Genomic DNA, 16,367 nt, shown 5'->3' with positions numbered 1-16,367 from the left:
CCCGGCCCCGCCCGGCCCCGCCCGCGGCGGTTCGTGCCCGGCCGCAGCCCCGGCTCCTCTGGCCGTGTCTGCCACGGCGCAGTAATACACCGCCGCGTCCCCAACACGGGGCCCGGAGAGACAGAGGGTGCTCCAGCGACGGTCTGGCGACACCGACACCTGACCCGCCTTGTCCGGCAGCTCTTTGGAGCCTTTGTGAATGCTCACGAGGAATTCGGGGCCGCGGCCCCGAAGCTGACGGTACCAGTGGATATAGTCATTGGTCCGTATGGTCGGGTGTGAGCAGTTGATGGTGATTTCCGTGCCCTCGGGGGTTTGTGCCAACGGCTCCTGTTGCACCTGGGCTCTGCCTGCAGCCACTGCCAGAGAGACAAAGAAGAAAAATATCAGAATTTCTTTTTGTCCTGTAAGTTGTTTCTCAGAAGAAATCCTGCAGAAGCAGTCAGGGACATACAGAGATGATGAGGAGAAGAGTATCCAGAGGATGTCAACATGTGCAGTAATAGAAATGTCAATCACTAGCGGAGACATGACTGTGTGAATAATAGGCAAAAGAAAGAAAGAAAGACAGAGAGGAAAGGAAGGTGCAGTGATAGTTGGACAAAGAAGAGAGGCGTGAATTCTCTGTGGGAATGTGGGATGGTGTAGAGGGAGGGATGGATGGGAGGATGATTCAGGGACAGAGGTCTGTGAAGAAGCCAGAGGGGACGGCAGCTTCCAGAGACCTGCGCGGCCACCCCAGCCCCAGCCCCGACCCCCACGGTCCCCCGCCGCCAGCCCCGCGCACCGAGCAGCACCGCGGCCAGCGCCGCCAGCCCCGCGCCCCGCCAGCGCCGCATCCCGCCGCTCCGCCGCCCGCGCCTCGCTGCCCCCGCCAGCCCCGGCTCTCGGCTCCGGACGGGCCGCCTCCCCTGCCATCCCCTCCCATTCTCCCTCCTCTGCCCTCCTCCGCCAGCTCCGCCCCGGCCCGGGCTCAGCCCCCTCCTCGCACAGCACCAGCACAAGCAGCGGCACAAATCCCTTTGGCATTGCCAGCCACAGCACACAGCTGGGGGCCAGCCCAGACACCACCCACAAGCCATCGGAAGCACATCCACTCCGGGACTGGCAGCACACGGTCGGCGCCATTCAGGAGCCTCTCTCCCTGCCCACCAGGCAAACCTGCCCCTCCTCACCTCTGCAGCGCTGCTGAGAGCAGCAGCCTCACGGCTGGGGAGGGGGCACGGGGGGCTGCCAGGCGTGCTGAGGCACTGCCAGTGTTGCTTACACTGAGGTCAACTCAGCATCCAAGCTTTTACATCTTGAGGAGGTGCAGAATTTTCATGTGAATGTTCTTATTAAAACCATTATCATTACGTCTATCCTTATTCAAATAATTGTAGACGTTTTGTAGAGGAAAAGCCAATTTAGAGGTAACAAAAATGAACAGTATGTTTTCTGTGGTGTGACGGTGCCTGGGATCACTCTGGATTTGATCTAGATACGGGGCTGGGAATAAGGGTCTCCATCCGCAGCCCTTCACCTGCCCTTTCAGATGGGTGGGGCAGGGCTGTCCCAGCCCCACCCCTCGCAGGCAGCTCTCTGGTGGGGCCCATCTCCCGTTCCTGGGCAGCTGGGAGAGAGGCGTTTGTCCTGGGCAGATGAAGAAGGACAGGGGAGAAGCCACAGACAGGGAGGAGACACGTGCTCCCCGCGGGAACTGCAACGAGCCCAGAGAGCTGAGGACAGCACGGCAAGATGTGAAACCTGAGTGGGGAAGAAGCCCCGGAGCTCCCAAAAGCCCAGCAGTGGGTGTGCAGCAGAGCAGGCCATTGCAGCTGGGGAGGGGGGACTGCCCTGCGAGCTGACCGGGAACAGCCCCTGCCCGTGAGGGAGGCCCCAGAGCCAGGCAATGCTCTGAATGCCATCGGCTGAGGGAGCCACAGGGGCTGCTGCTGGGGGAGGGAGAAACCCAAAGAGAGCATTTCAGGCACTGAAAGATAATATCTCTGCCCTCCTTCTTCCTTTGCTTCCCCTAGAGAGTCGTTTCTGGCAGCTCTGTTATCTCGGGGCTGGGAGGTGGTTTCTGACTCTCTCAGCAAACAAGCAGCATATCTCGTCCTCACTGTCTGCCTGGGCCACCTCCTGGGTAAGTCCTGGCTTTTCATCAGTGCACTCTTCTTCTTCCTCCCAGGAAACACTCAACAGCCTTATCAGGCCCCTGTGGGGAAATACCATTGAATAGAGAAAGATCATTGCAAAGTATCTTCTCAACTTTGCTGTCTTGCATGTGTTCACTCAAGAAGCTCTGATTTTTATAAAGGCAATGGGAAAAGAGAGAAGAGAAACCTCAGACCCCTTCTCCTTCTCTTCTCTCCCCTTCAGTCCACCTCCCTCTCCTTCTCTCTTCTAATCCACCTGCTGCCACCACAGGACATCTCAGCTGTCTCTGCAGTACCACATTTCTCCCTCTCTGAAGAAAATCAGCAGTTCCTGCCAAAGTTGGCCCAGTTCAAGCTCTCATCTCACTGACTTTACACATGGACTGTGTCCCATTCTGCCTCGAGGCTGCCCAAATATCTGCCATGGTTTCATTTTCTTCTGGCTGTCAAAAGAGACAGGTCTCCCTCTTTGCAAGCTCAGAATTGTGTGTACTCAGGGAGCGAGGAACCCTCAGAGGTAAGAGGGATGGATGAATCTTTTTGCTGTTCCTCCAAAAGCTCCTCAACCTGCTGGAGATGTGCTGGTTCCAGCACAAAAGCTAAGGTAAGACAGGCTGTTCCCTGGTCCTTTGAGTAGGAGGAGCAAGAAGACAGAGACAGCAAAGGTCTCCTCAGGATCTTCCTGAGCTCAGAGCTCTGAGATCCTGCCCAAAAGGAGTCTCATCTGACTGTCTCCAGTAGGGAGTCTCCATCACTGTACAGGGCAGGCAGCTTTCTCCACCAGGGTTTAGCATCCAGTTTGCTTTATCTTGCCATAGTATTTCCCTGTGCAGCTGCTGACCTTCACTTTCTTCCAGGCACCATGGGGCAGATCGTTGTCACCCAGGAAGATGGAGAAGTCCTGGTGAAGCAGAAAGGCCTCTTCCAGACCACCTGTACATACCAGACCAATTACTTCAATGGATTGTTGTGGTACCAGCAGAGGAAAGGACAAGCCCCACAGCTGCTCTCGTCTCAGGCGGGGGCCGGCCAGAGGCAGAGCGGCCGTATCAGCACGGAGCTGAACACCACGGGGAAATACAGTGTCCTGCAGGTGGAGGAAGTGGAGGTCTCTGACAGTGCCTTGTACCTCTGTGCTGTGCGAGACACCCTGGTGCAGGGAGCTCCCTGGGCTGTGCAACAAGCCAGGGGAGGGAGGGGATGTGTCTGTGCAAGGCTGAGCTTGGGGAAAGGGACCCTCCGCTGTCCCCTGGCAGCGCTGCTTCCCCTGTACACCCAGAGATCTGCAGGCTGAGCCCCTCTTCCAGGAGAGGAGAGTGTCAGTGGTCGAGGGGAAGGAGAAAGAGGTGAAACAATTTCCAGATTGCTCATTGTCACTTATGGGTTCCGTGGTTCTTCTTCCCAACATCTCCAGGGAGTTGTTGGGCAATTCAGGAGGCTGAGACCACTTCTGCAACGATTCCTTGTGCTGCTCTTGGCTTTCTGTTTTTCCCTGCTGCCCGTGGCTTCTCCAGGATTTCCACTGGGCTTGTCCCTTAGAGTACCTGCTCTGGGTTGTGTCCCTCAGAGTTCCAAGTTCAAAGTAGGGTGAAAAACATAAATAAGACGTTATCTGCAATGCTCCTTCCTTGAATTGCATGACTCCAACAATTTCTGAAAGTGCTCAGAAGTGCCCAATGAAAACGTCCAGTTGCTGTGTGGCAGAGGAGAAGTGGAGGAGAGAGCAGGAAGTTGGGCTGCCTTTTATACCTGCCCTTCACTGCCACACAACCAGGGGCAGCCTCTGCAGAGCTAACAATTTCCCCACAAGCTCATCTTGCATGCCAACCACCACACCGAGTGCTATGGGCTGTGCTCTCATGCCCTGCACTGCTGCCTTTACATTCCCATATTTGTGCCACGCCCATTCCCCAGTGAGGGCTTAGCCCTGGGATGAAAGGCCCCAGGATTTTGCAGCAGGAATGCAGCAGTGCAGGCACATGACTCATCTCCAGTGCTGGATGGATCCAGAGCAGGAGAGGGATGCATCAGCCTGGGTGACTCTGGTGGAGACACTTGAGGTGTCATCCTCAGGAAGAAGTTCTGCCACCCCCAACTGGACACTCATAGGCTGTTGTGCATGGGATGATGTCCCCTTGCCTTGTCTTTCTCTCTCTCCTCAGCTCACCTCGATGCTCACTTGTGGTTGCCTCCCCATGGGTGTGCACTGAGATGATGGTTTTGATTCTGTCCTGCCTAACGCTGCCCTCAGGAAAGTGCTCTGCACTATTTTGTCTCATCTCCACTTTGTGCAGTCTCTGAGTAAACACAGACTGCCCTGTGCTTGCCTGGCACCTTGTCCTTCCTCTCGATCCTCCAGCTCTGCTGCTTTTGACCTCAGGTGTCCTCAGCAGAGTCCACGGCTGACTGTGTGTTCCTGCCTTGTGTGCTCTTGGAGCAGCCGGGTTGGCACGGACACATGTGGGGGCACAAATCTGTGTGTGATTCCACACTGGTGTGTACGAGCCTGTGGGTGTGTGTCCGTGTTTGTCTGTCTGTCTGTCTATGTGTGTGCATGTGTGTGTGTGTCTGTCTGTGTATGTGTGTCCCTGTGTGTCCCTGTGTGTCCATGTGTGTCCCTCTGTAACAGACAGATAACATACAAATGCCAAAAATTATGTTTTGCCTTTGTTTCTGCCTGTCAAAAACTTCCTACCAAAAATTGTGTCAGTTTTCCACCCGAAGTTCTCACGAAAATTTTTACACTGGAATTTTCCTGCCAAAAGATCCTGTTATTGTTCATGGTTATCATATCTCTGCAAACATCTGAATAAGGCTACGTGCCAAGAAACCACACACAACCTCCTTTGAACACTATAAAAGATGAGGAAAAGTTTGGGAAAAGCAGGGGAAAGAGGAGTAGGAAAGAGAATTGGCTATAGCAGCTAAAGATCTCTCCTCCGCCTCGCCCTTATCGTTTCTTCTGCCACCGTAAGTGAGCTGCCTGCCATCACCAGAGACTGGACTTCTGCCGTCTTGAAGTGGACTGAGATCCACCGTGCCACCCACGTGAGTTTCTCCACCCTGACCATATTTCTGAGGGCCAAGAGGTGCAGCTGGACCGAGACCTCTGCACAGCCTGGGACACGGCCCGGTGTGAGTGGCGGCAAGGCCCACAGCCTGGCTGCATTCCAGAGAACTAAGACCCCCTGCAGCTAAAGAGATAACATTGAAAGCGGCAGAGACAGAGAAAAAAAAGGCAGAAAACTGCTTCTCTCTCTCTCTCTCTCCACCCCCACCCCACAGACCAGTTCGACGGAAAGGTAGATTTTGGTGGTATCTTTTCTCTGCTTCTAAAAGTAATCTTAGCATTTTCCAACCTTTTCTTATTTTTTCCTCTTTCTCTTTGCATCTCTTAGCAATTAATAAAAAACAGTTTTGGTATCAACAGATAACTTGTATGAGTTTTAATTTTGCTCAAGGGAATATTCAAATCCAAAAACTCTTTCTGCAATATTTAAGCAGATCGTAACACCCTCATGGGAAGTTCATTTGCTGCCTATTCCAGGGATACCGTCCTCTCCGCTGGCCCTGAACTCCACAGAGCAGCAGGTTGCCAGGGTCAGAAGGCGCGTGGGTGCAGCTGAGTGCTGACGGCACCTGCCCCCTACAGCTGTGTCCAGGGAAGAGGCAGAGAAATGCAGGTTCTGCCTCCGGAGCCCTTCTCTTCCTGTCCGTCCACAGCTCTCGCTCCGCTGCTGCTGATTTCGGCCCAACAAGGCCGGTTTCACTGTCTGTCTGTCTGTCCCTTTTCCACACTGCGGGCAAGGTCAGAATTCTCCCCCTATCCAAACAAAAGATCCTCATGAACCAGAGAATCTCAGTGCCTGCCCGGAACGGATCAGAGTATCCAGGAGACGATTTCTCAGGAGAAGTCAGGGACACACATTGCAGCTGACTGGAGTATGCCCAGACCTGTGCTGTGCTGTGTATGTCACTTGGCACCCAGACATTCGGTCACAAGCCTGTGCTTTATGTAGGAGTGGAACGCCCTGTTTTCAAAGGGGCGCTACTTTGCTCTGCTGTAGGAACAATTAACTGAGTTGTGTATTTCTAAGAAAATCCCCTGAAAGCTCCAAAGACGAGGGTGTCAGTGAGTCTGAGCTCAGGTGGGATTTACAGCATGTGACAAAGCCCTGCTGGCCCCGGCCGGCGCTGTGCCCCCGGCCCCGCCCGGCCCCGCCCGCGGCGGTTCGTGCCCGGCCGCAGCCCCGGCTCCTCTGGCCGTGTCTGCCATGGCGCAGTAATACACCGCCGCGTCCCCAACACGGGGCCCGGAGAGACAGAGGGTGCTCCAGCGACGGTCTGGCGACACTGACAGCCACCCAGGAGGGTCCGGCATCTCTCTGAACCCTTTCTGACCGCTCATGAGGAGTGTGGGTTCTCGGCCAGGGAGCTGACGGTACCAGTAGATGTACTCATTGAACTGGATTTTGGGGTGGGAGCAGTTGATAGATATACCGATGCCCTTGATGGTCTCTGTCGATGGGTCCTGCAGTACCTGGACTCTGCCCACAGCCACTGCTGGGAAGAAAAAAACAGAAAAACCGTCAAAACGTGTTTTCTGATCAGCCCTCCCCCCTGTTTCTCAGAAAAAACTCCGCAGAAACAGTCAGGAACACACAGAGATGATGACGAGCAGTGTTTCCAGAGGATGTCAACACATGCGGTGAGGGCGGTGTCCATCGATCGTTAGCGGAGAGAGGAATGTGTGAAGGAAACGTGGAGGGGTGAGGTCACTGCAGCAAAAAAAATTTGAGAAAGAAAGAAAAGACAGAAAGAAAGTAGCAAGTGGGAAGGACTGACTGCATGAGTTGTACGGAAAAACACAAGGGAAAGAAAAGAACCAGGGAGAGTCCAAGAAATCATATTGATATTTCTGAGGCAATATGGATGGCACAGAGAGAGGGATGGACTGCACGATGATTCAGGGACAGAGGTCCGTGAAGCAGCCAGAGGGGACGGCAGCCTCGAGGGACCCCAGCCCCGGCCCCCACGGTCCCAGCCCCGTGCACCGAGCAGCACAGCGGCCAGCGCCCCAGCCCCGCGCCCTGCCAGTGCCGCATCCCGCCGCTTCCCAACCTGCTGTCCCGTGGGTCACTCCTCCACGGGGTCAGTCCTTCACGGATGAGCTGTACCAGCGTGGGTCCCCCACGGGGGCCACAGGTCCTACCCAGGGAAAACCTGCTCCAGCGTGGGCTTCCCTCTCCACGGGCTGCAGGTCTCCAGCAGGACCCTGCTCCATCTTGGGCCTCCCACAGGGTCACAGCCTCCTTCCTCCATCCACCTGCTCCAGCATGGGCTCTTCCATGGGAGTTTCTGCTCCCCGATGGTCCTACATGGGCTGCAGGGGCACAGCTGCTCCACCACGGTCTGCACCACAGGCTGCAGGGGCCACAGCTCCGGCACCTGGAGCACTCCTCCCCCTCCTTCTGCAATGCCCTTGGTGTCTACTTTGTTGTTCCCACGTTCTCACTCCGCTCTTCCCTGGCTGGATTTCCTTCTGCACAACAAACTTCTGTTGCTAAATATGTTATCCCAAAGGCATTGCAATTGCTCCTGGTAGGCTTGGCCTTGGCCAGCGGGAGGAAGCCCATCCTGGAGCCATCTGGCATTGGCTCCATGGGACAGGGGAAGCTTCTAGCAGCTTCTGAGAGAAGCCACCCTTGTACCCCCCTCTGCAACCAAAACCCAGGCACAGAAACCCACTACAGGGGGATAAAGGTCCTTGTGGGCTGAAGTCCAAAACAGTCGCCAGAACTCTGCCTTTCCCTCTGCAAGACACAGGGGCTGTTCTTCCTCTCACAGTGCAGTGACCTCAGGGCCGTGTCCCTTTCCTTCAGTCCCCGTTTGGGACAACGTCTCTGTGGCTGCTTCACTCAGCACCTGGTCGATGGGCTGCACAGGTACATTGGGCAGGGGCTTGGACAGGAGAGGGAGCTGTGTCCCACCCAACACCCCCAGCACTGCACTGGAAGCAGATCCACACAGGTGGATACATGAGGGGGGCAGGAACCCTCAGTCGTTCTGCCTGTCCATGAAACCAACGTCATCCTTTTGAGGTCTCCAGCACTGGGGAGAGCAGGTGTGTGCTGGTCTGGAGCAGTGTGTGAGTGTGGTGAGGGTGGAGGGGCTGCCAGCCCTGCTGAGGCACTGCCAGCATTTGATCCTGAATTGAGGGGAAGATGCAAATTTTGGTGAAACCGTCCTTGTTGGGCCCTGCAATTGGCAGCCACCTCCAGCAGAGCAGGGTCCCATCATGCATGATGGGTACTTGGGAAGCCAAACACCAGTACAACGAATTTCCCTCCCTTTCTCCTTCTTCCCCCAAAGCTTTAAATACCAAGCATGATGTCATATGATCTGGCATATCCCTTTGCTCAGTGTCAGTCACCTATCCTGGCTCTGGCTCCTCCCAACATCCCATGCACCCCCAACTTTCTTCCCAGTGTGGCACCAGGAAAAGCAGAAAAAGCCTTTGCTCTGTATAAGCTCAGCAATAACAAAAAACATCTCTGTATTATCAACCCTGGCTTAAGCACAAATCCAAAAAATGGCCCCATAACAACCACTGTGAAGAAAGTTCCCTCTACCCAGGCCAAAACCAGCACATGCACTCAGGCTCCTCCTGAATCTGGGCAAATGCTGCTCTGTGTTGCTCACGGGCAGAGCAGTGGAGTGTTCCCAGTGTAACCAGCACATTTCACTTGTTGAGTTACACACAAGGACACACACACACAGAGGCTCAGGCACAGTGGTGTGGACTCATGCACAAATTTGTGCTCCCACAGGATTTCATGTGGAACCCAGCTGCACACAAGTGCACACAAACCAGGAACCCACGTAGGAAAACAACCAACCATGGACTCTGCTGAGGACACCTGGGGACAACACTGCAGGGCTGGGAAGGACAAGGCTCCAGGCAAGCCCATGGCACTGTTTGTGTGCTCAGAGACTGACCAGTGTGGCAGAAGTCAGAAGAGCCCCAAATGCTTTCCTGAGGGCAGTGTTAGGCAGGACGGGGTCAAAGCAGCCACCCAAAGCACACACATAGAGAAGCAACAACCAGTGACCATTGGGATGAGCTGAGGAGGGAGGGAAAGGGAATGACATGGCCCATCCTCATGCCCAGGAGTCCTTGGGTATCCACAGAGGATTGCTGCAGGTTCTTCTTGAAAACAGTACTTCAAACAAACCCATTAGAGTGATCCAGACTGACACATCATTGCCTGCTCTGGATCCATCCAGCCCTGGAGCTAAATCTACTCCCGACATTTACGACTCCATTGCCCTGGAAATCCTGGAACATTTCATCCCAAAAATCACAAGAAGCCTTCACTGAGGCATGGGCATGGAAGAAATCTGGAAACAAAATGGCAGCAGTTTGGAAACCAAAGCACAGCCTGTACCATCAGCTGTGATGGTTTGCATTCAAGAGGAGCTTGTGGGGAAACTGTTACCTCTGCAAAGGCTGCCCCTGGTCCTTGGGCAGTGAAGGGCAGGTAGAAAAGGCAACCCCAGCCCCTGCTGTCTCATCCACTTCTCTTATCTCCTTCTGCTTGGGAACCAGGTGAGTCTGAAGCCCCTTCTCCTCCTCTTCCACAGTGAGATCTCCACCTGTGGGACATCTCAGCTGATTCTGACCGTGTCCTGTCCCGTGGTTTTGTTCTTCTTGTCATGACAGAGGGAAATGAGGAGAAAGTCTCACTGGAGGGTGGTTGGGATGTAACTGAGAGGACTATTGGTTTAGGAATATAGGATAGAGCTTCTCTGTGGCAGCCTGATCATAATAGGGAAATGAGGAAGGGTGTGTGTTCCCTGGCCGAACCTCCAGCTCCCCACTGCTCCACCTCCATTGCTGTTGGCAGCATCCTCAGCTCTCAGGGAGTGCCCATCAGCTCTGGGGGCTGTGACCTCTCTGGCCTTTCCAGACCCTACTGGTGCAGAAGGTCCCTCCCCTGAAGAAGATACTGGGAAAGCCCCAGGGAGACACCTCAGGGGACTCAGAACATGGTGCTGGGCTGAGTGAGGATGGACATTTTTCCATGTTGGTACCAGGAGAGGTGAATGGCTTTGCCTTTCCCTTTTCTTTGTTTGCTTTGCTTCCCCTTGGCAGCAAGGTCCCACCATGGTCAGCCTGGTGGGGACCATCTGTCTCCTCTCCCTCTAAGGGACAGGCAGACAGGCACTGTGCAGGAACTTCTCCTCCACCAAGGAGGACAGACTCTCAGATGCCCCCGGGCTCCCTGCACTGCTGTCCTCCACATGCAGGGATGTCCTTTCCCTCTTTTGACTCCTCACATCTTTCTGCTGAATTCAAGCCTGGCCTCCGTGTTGGCTTTCCCACCCCTGCAGACACTCTCCAAGCTGTCAAAGTGGAAAGGAGTTTCTCAGCAGTGGAAGTGGGTGATGGCACAAGGAGAGCCTTCTCCACTGACAGAGGAATGGGAGGTTGGGACAGCCTGCAATGGCTCCTCTGTTGAGGGGAACCATCCTTTGGCTGCTGAATGAGTCAAGGCTGGAAATTGCAGCAAAGCAGGGGAGGGCAGCTGAGGGCTGTCACAGCGAGTGGGGACAGGGAGACAGTGAAATACTGTGGGAGGTGACATCCCTGTGACACTGAACCTACAGGAGAACGGGCACATCAGCAAGGACAAGGATTGTGGGATTGCACTTCCCAGTAGAGCTGCAGGTGGGTGCAGAGCTCTTCACTGCTTCCTTGCTCCCCACAGAGGGTTTGTGCTGAGGAGTTGGCTGCCAGTCTGGGGGAGAGGATGCTGTAACATGTACATCTCATCCCTTGTGACTGGTGAAACCTTCTCTTGGCAGCCACTACATGTCTTATGACATGGCCCATCCTCATGCCCAGGAGTCCTTAGGTAGCCATGGAGGATTGCTGCAGCTTCTTCTTGAAAACAGCACTTCAAACAAGCCCACCAGTGTGATCCAGACTGACACATCACTTGCCTGCTCCGGATCCATTCAGTCCTGGAGCTGAGTGTGCTCCTGACATTTACGACTCCATTGCCCTGGAAATCCTGGAACATTTCATCCCAAAAATCACAAGAAGCCTTCACTGAGGCATGGGCATGGAAGAAATCTGGAAACGAAATGGCAGCAGTTTGGAAACCAAAGCACAGTCTGTACCATCAGCTGTGATGGTTTGCATTCAAGAGGAGCTTGTGAAGAAACTGTTACCTCTGCAAAGGCTGCCCCTGGTACTGCGGTAGTGAAGGGCAGGTAGAAAAGGCAGCCCCAGCCCCTGCTGTCTCATCCACTTCTCTTATCTCCTTCTGCTTAGGAACCAGGTGAGTCTGAAGCCCCTTTTGATCGTGGAGTAGTTTATACAGCACCTAGACCTGCTGTTTGCAAACAGAGGAGGGTTGGTGAGAGATGTGCTGATCAAAGGCCATCTGGAGCACAGCGACCATGAAATGTTAGAGTTTTCCATACTTGGGGAAATAAGGGGGAGCATCAACCAAACCTGTACCCTCGACTTCTGGAGGTTGGACTTGGGCCTGTTGAGGACACCGATTCGGAAAGCCCCTTGGAAAGCAGCCCTTTGAAACAAGGGGGCCCAGGAAGGCGGGACATGGTTTGAGAAAGAAATCTTGGAGGTGCAGGAGCGGCCCCTGCTGGCCCCGGCCGGCGCTGTGCCCCCGGCCCCGCCCGGCCCCGCCCGCGGCGGTTCGTGCCCGGCCGCAGCCCCGGCTCCTCTGGCCGTGTCTCCCACGGCGCAGTAATACACCGCCGCGTCCCCAACACGGGGCCCGGAGAGACAGAGGGTGCTCCAGCGACGGTCTGGCGACACCGACACCTGACCCGCCTTGTCCGGCAGATCTCTGGAGCCTTTGTGAATGCTCACGAGGAATTCGGGGCCGCGGCCCCGGAGCTGACGGTACCAGTGGATATAGTCACTGGTCCGTATGGTCGGGTGTGAGCAGTTGATGGTGATTTCGGTGCCCTCGGGGGTTTGTGCCAACGGCTCCTGTTGCACCTGGGCTCTGCCTGCAGCCACTGCCAGAGAGACAAAGAAGAAAAATATCAGAATTTCTTTTTGTCCTGTGAGTTGTTTCTCAGAAGAAATCCTGCAGAAGCAGTCAGGGACATACAGAGATGATGAGGAGAAGAGTATCCAGAAGATGTCAACATGTGCAGTAATAGAAATGTCAATCACTAGCGGAGACATGAATGTGTGAATAATAGGCAAAAGAAAGAAAGAAAGACAGAGAGGAAAGGAAGGTGCAGTGATAGTTGGACAAAGAAGAGAGGCGTGAATTCTCTGAGGAAATGTGGGATGGTGTAGAGGGAGGGATGGATGGGAGGATGATTCAAGGACAGAGGTCTGTGAAGAAGCCAGAGGGGACGGCAGCTTCCAGAGACCTGCGTAGCCACTCCAGCCCCAGCCCCGACCCCCACGGTCCCCCGCCGCCAGCCCCGCGCACCGAGCAGCACCGCGGCCAGCGCCGCCAGCCCCGCGCCCCGCCAGCGCCGCATCCCGCCGCTCCGCCGCCCGCGCCTCGCTGCCCCCGCCAGCCCCGGCTCTCGGCTCCGGACGGGCCGCCTCCCCTCCCCTCCCCTCCCATTCTCCCTCCTCTGCCCTCCTCCGCCAGCTCCGCCCCGGCCCGGGCTCAGCCCCCTCCTCGCACAGCACCAGCACAAGCAGCGGCACAAATCCCTTTGGCATTGCCAGCCACAGCACACAGCTGGGGGCCAGCCCAGACACCACCCACACGCCATCGGAAGCACATCCACTCCGGGACTGGCAGCACACGGTCGGCGCCATTCAGGAGCCTCTCTCCCTGCCCACCAGGCAAACCTGCTCCTCCTCACCTCTGCAGCGCTGCTGAGAGCAGCAGCCTCACGGCTGGGGAGGGGGCATGGGGGGCTGCCAGGCGTGCTGAGGCACTGCCAGTGTTGCTTACACTGAGGTCAACTCAGCATCCAAGCTGCAGTGAAACCGGCCTTGTTGGGCCGAAATCAGCAGCAGCGGAGCGAGAGCTGTGGACGGACAGGAAGAGAAGGGCTCCGGAGGCAGAACCTGCATTTCTCTGCCTCTTCCCTGGACACAGCTGTAGGGGGCAGGTGCCGTCAGCACGCAGCTGCACCCACGCGCCTTCTGACCCTGACAAACTGCTGCTCTGTGGAGTTCAGGGCCAGAGCAGAGGACGGTATCCCTGGAATAGGCAGCAAATGAACTTCCCATGAGGGACACACATGGACGGACACACACACACACTCACACCCACAGGCTCGTGCACACCAGTGTGGAATCACACACAGATTTGTGCCCCCACATGTGTCCGTGCAAACGCAGCTGCTCCAAGAGCACACAAGGCAGGAACACACAGTCAGCCGTGGACTCTGCTGAGGACACCTGAGGTCAAAAGCAGCAGAGCTGGAGGATCGAGAGGAAGGACAAGGTGCCAGGCAAGCACAGGGCAGTCTGTGTTTACTCAGAGACTGCACAAAGTGGAGATGAGACAAAATAGTGCAGAGCACTTTCCTGAGGGCAGCGTTAGGCAGGACAGAATCAAAACCATCATCTCAGTGCACACCCATGGGGAGGCAACCACAAGTGAGCATCGGGGTGAGCTGAGGAGAGAGAGAAAGACAAGGCAAGGGGACATCATCCCATGCACAACAGCCTATGAGTGTCCAGTTGGGGGTGGCAGAACTTCTTCCTGAGGATGACACCTCAAGTGTCTCCACCAGAGTCACTCAGGCTGATGCATCACTCTCCTGCTCTGGATCCATCCAGCACTGGAGATGAGTCATGTGCCTGCACTGCTGCATTCCTGCTGCAAAATCCTGGGGCCTTTCATCCCAGGGCTAAGCCCTCACTGGGGAATGGGCATGGCACAAATATGGGAATGTAAAGGCAGCAGTGCAGGGCATGAGAGCACAGCCCATAGCACTCGGTGTGGTGGTTGGCATGCAAGATGAGCTTGTGAGGAAATTGTTAGCTCTGCAGAGGCTGCCCCTGGTTGTGTGGCAGTGAAGGGCAGGTATAAAAGGCAGCCCAACTTCCTGCTCTCTCCTCCACTTCTCCTCTGCCACACAGCAACTGGACGTTTTCATTGGGCACTTCTGAGCACTTTCAGAAATTGTTGGAGTCATGCAATTCAAGGAAGGAGCATTGCAGATAACGTCTTATTTATGTTTTTCACCCTACTTTGAACTCGGAACTCTGAGGGACACAACCCAGAGCAGGTACTCTAAGGGACAAGCCCAGTGGAAACCCTGGAGAAGCCACAGGCAGCAGGGAAAAGCAGAAAGCCAAGAGCAGCACAAGGAATCGTTGCAGAAGTGGTCTCAGCCTCCTGAATTGCCCAACAACTCCCTGGAGATGTTGGGAAGAAGAACCACGGAACCCATAAGTGACAATGAGCAATCTGGAAATTGTTTCACCTCTTTCTCCTTCCCCTCGACCACTGACACTCTCCTCTCCTGGAAGAGGGGCTCAGCCTGCAGATCTCTGGGTGTACAGGGGAAGCAGCGCTGCCAGGGGACAGCGGAGGGTCCCTTTCCCCAAGCTCAGCCTTGCACAGACACATCCCCTCCCTCCCCTGGCTTGTTGCACAGCCCAGGGAGCTCCCTGCACCAGGGTGTCTCGCACAGCACAGAGGTACAAGGCACTGTCAGAGACCTCCACTTCCTCCACCTGCAGGACACTGTATTTCCCCGTGGTGTTCAGCTCCGTGCTGATACGGCCGCTCTGCCTCTGGCCGGCCCCCGCCTGAGACGAGAGCAGCTGTGGGGCTTGTCCTTTCCTCTGCTGGTACCACAACAATCCATTGAAGTAATTGGTCTGGTATGTACAGGTGGTCTGGAAGAGGCCTTTCTGCTTCACCAGGACTTCTCCATCTTCCTGGGTGACAACGATCTGCCCCATGGTGCCTGGAAGAAAGTGAAGGTCAGCAGCTGCACAGGGAAATACTATGGCAAGATAAAGCAAACTGGATGCTAAACCCTGGTGGAGAAAGCTGCCTGCCCTGTAGGGAAGTCCTGAGACCTGGAGACAGTCAGGTGAGAGTGATTTTGAAAGTGGTTCAGAGCTCTTATCACAGCACGAATCTGAGGAGAGCTGGGCTGTGTCCATGTTCTTGCTCCTCCTGCTCAGAGGAGCAGGGAACAGCCTGTCACGCCTGAACTTTGTGTGCTGGAACCAGCTCCTCACTCCCTGAGGACACAGAATGTTGAGCTTGGAAAGAGGGAGCCCTGGCTGTGTTGCCAAGTGGAGAAAACTGGAAGCTTGTGGCAGCCAGGAGGCAAAATGGGACACCCCGTTGATGTCAGAGAAATGAGAGCTTTAAAGTGCCTGGGGCAGATTTGACAGGATCTGCCAATATGCATCAAAAAAGGAGGGATGTGGGACTGCAAAGAGGAGATCTCCTGTGGGGATAGCAGGGGAATCCAAAGAAAGAGGCAGAGGGAGATGGTTTGAAGGAGAGAGAAGAGACAGAGACGGGTTCTGAGGTTTCCCTTCTCTTTCTTCCCTTTCCCTTTAAAATGATAAAGGATTCTGGAGCAAACACAGGCAAACCGGCAAATATGAGGAGACAATTGACAGCATTTTCCCTCTATTCAATTCAGTAGTTTTTTTTCCCACGGGCTCCTGATAAAGCTGTTGAGGATTTCCTGGGGGGAGAAGAAAGCTGACTGATGAAAAACCAGGACTTACCCAGGAGGTGGCCCAGGCAGACAGTGAGGATGAGACAGCCGAGGTTCATGCTGAGACCAACCTGCTGTTTGCTGAGAGAGTCAGAAACCACCTCCCAGCCCCGAGATAACAGAGCTGCCAGAACCGACTCTCTAGGGGGAGCAAAAGGAAGAAGGAGGGCAGAGATATTGTCTTTCAGTGCCTGAAATGCTCTCTTTGGGTTTCTCCCTCCCCCAGCAGCAGCCCCTGTGGCTCCCTCAGCCGATGGCATTCTGAGCATTGCCTGGCTCTGGGGCCTCCCTCACGGGCAGGGGCTGTTCCCGGTCAGCTCGCAGGGCAGTCCCCCCTCCCCAGCTGCAATGGCCTGCTCTGCTGCACACCCACTGCTGGGCTTTTGGGAGCTCCGGGGCTTCTTCCCCACTCAGGTTTCACATCTTGCCGTGCTGTCCTCAGCTCTCTGGGCTCGTTGCAGTTCCCTCGGGGAGCACGTGTCTCCTCCCTGTCTGTGGCTTCTCCCCTGTCCT

At 55.3% G+C, this 16,367-nt stretch overlaps 3 gene segments (V, D, J or C); 1 reads left to right on the top strand and 2 right to left on the bottom strand.

Annotated features, from left to right (window-relative positions):
* Positions 1-11: 11 nt before the first annotated feature.
* LOC120322592 lies at positions 12-851 on the bottom strand (the record flags this gene model as incomplete). The annotated part of the segment is given in 2 exon segments: positions 12-359; positions 788-851. Coding segments are annotated over 2 exon segments (400 nt in total), but the record flags the coding sequence as incomplete, so codon positions are not given.
* A 1,251-nt stretch (positions 852-2,102) lies between these two features.
* LOC120322591 lies at positions 2,103-3,872 on the top strand. The segment is given in 2 exon segments: positions 2,103-2,128; positions 2,999-3,872. A coding segment is annotated over 1 exon segment (432 nt).
* A 2,557-nt stretch (positions 3,873-6,429) lies between these two features.
* LOC120322590 lies at positions 6,430-12,689 on the bottom strand. The segment is given in 4 exon segments: positions 6,430-6,704; positions 9,641-11,542; positions 11,671-12,197; positions 12,626-12,689. Coding segments are annotated over 3 exon segments (588 nt in total).
* Between the last annotated feature and the right edge of the window lie 3,678 nt (positions 12,690-16,367).

The sequence above is a fragment of the Pipra filicauda genome, unplaced genomic scaffold (assembly GCF_003945595.2).
Source record: "Pipra filicauda isolate LSUMZ 115617 unplaced genomic scaffold, ASM394559v2 scaffold1349_size16367_pilon, whole genome shotgun sequence".
In the NCBI taxonomy this organism is placed as follows: Eukaryota; Metazoa; Chordata; class Aves; order Passeriformes; family Pipridae; genus Pipra; species Pipra filicauda.
This window is presented reverse-complemented; position numbering and strand designations above follow the sequence as displayed.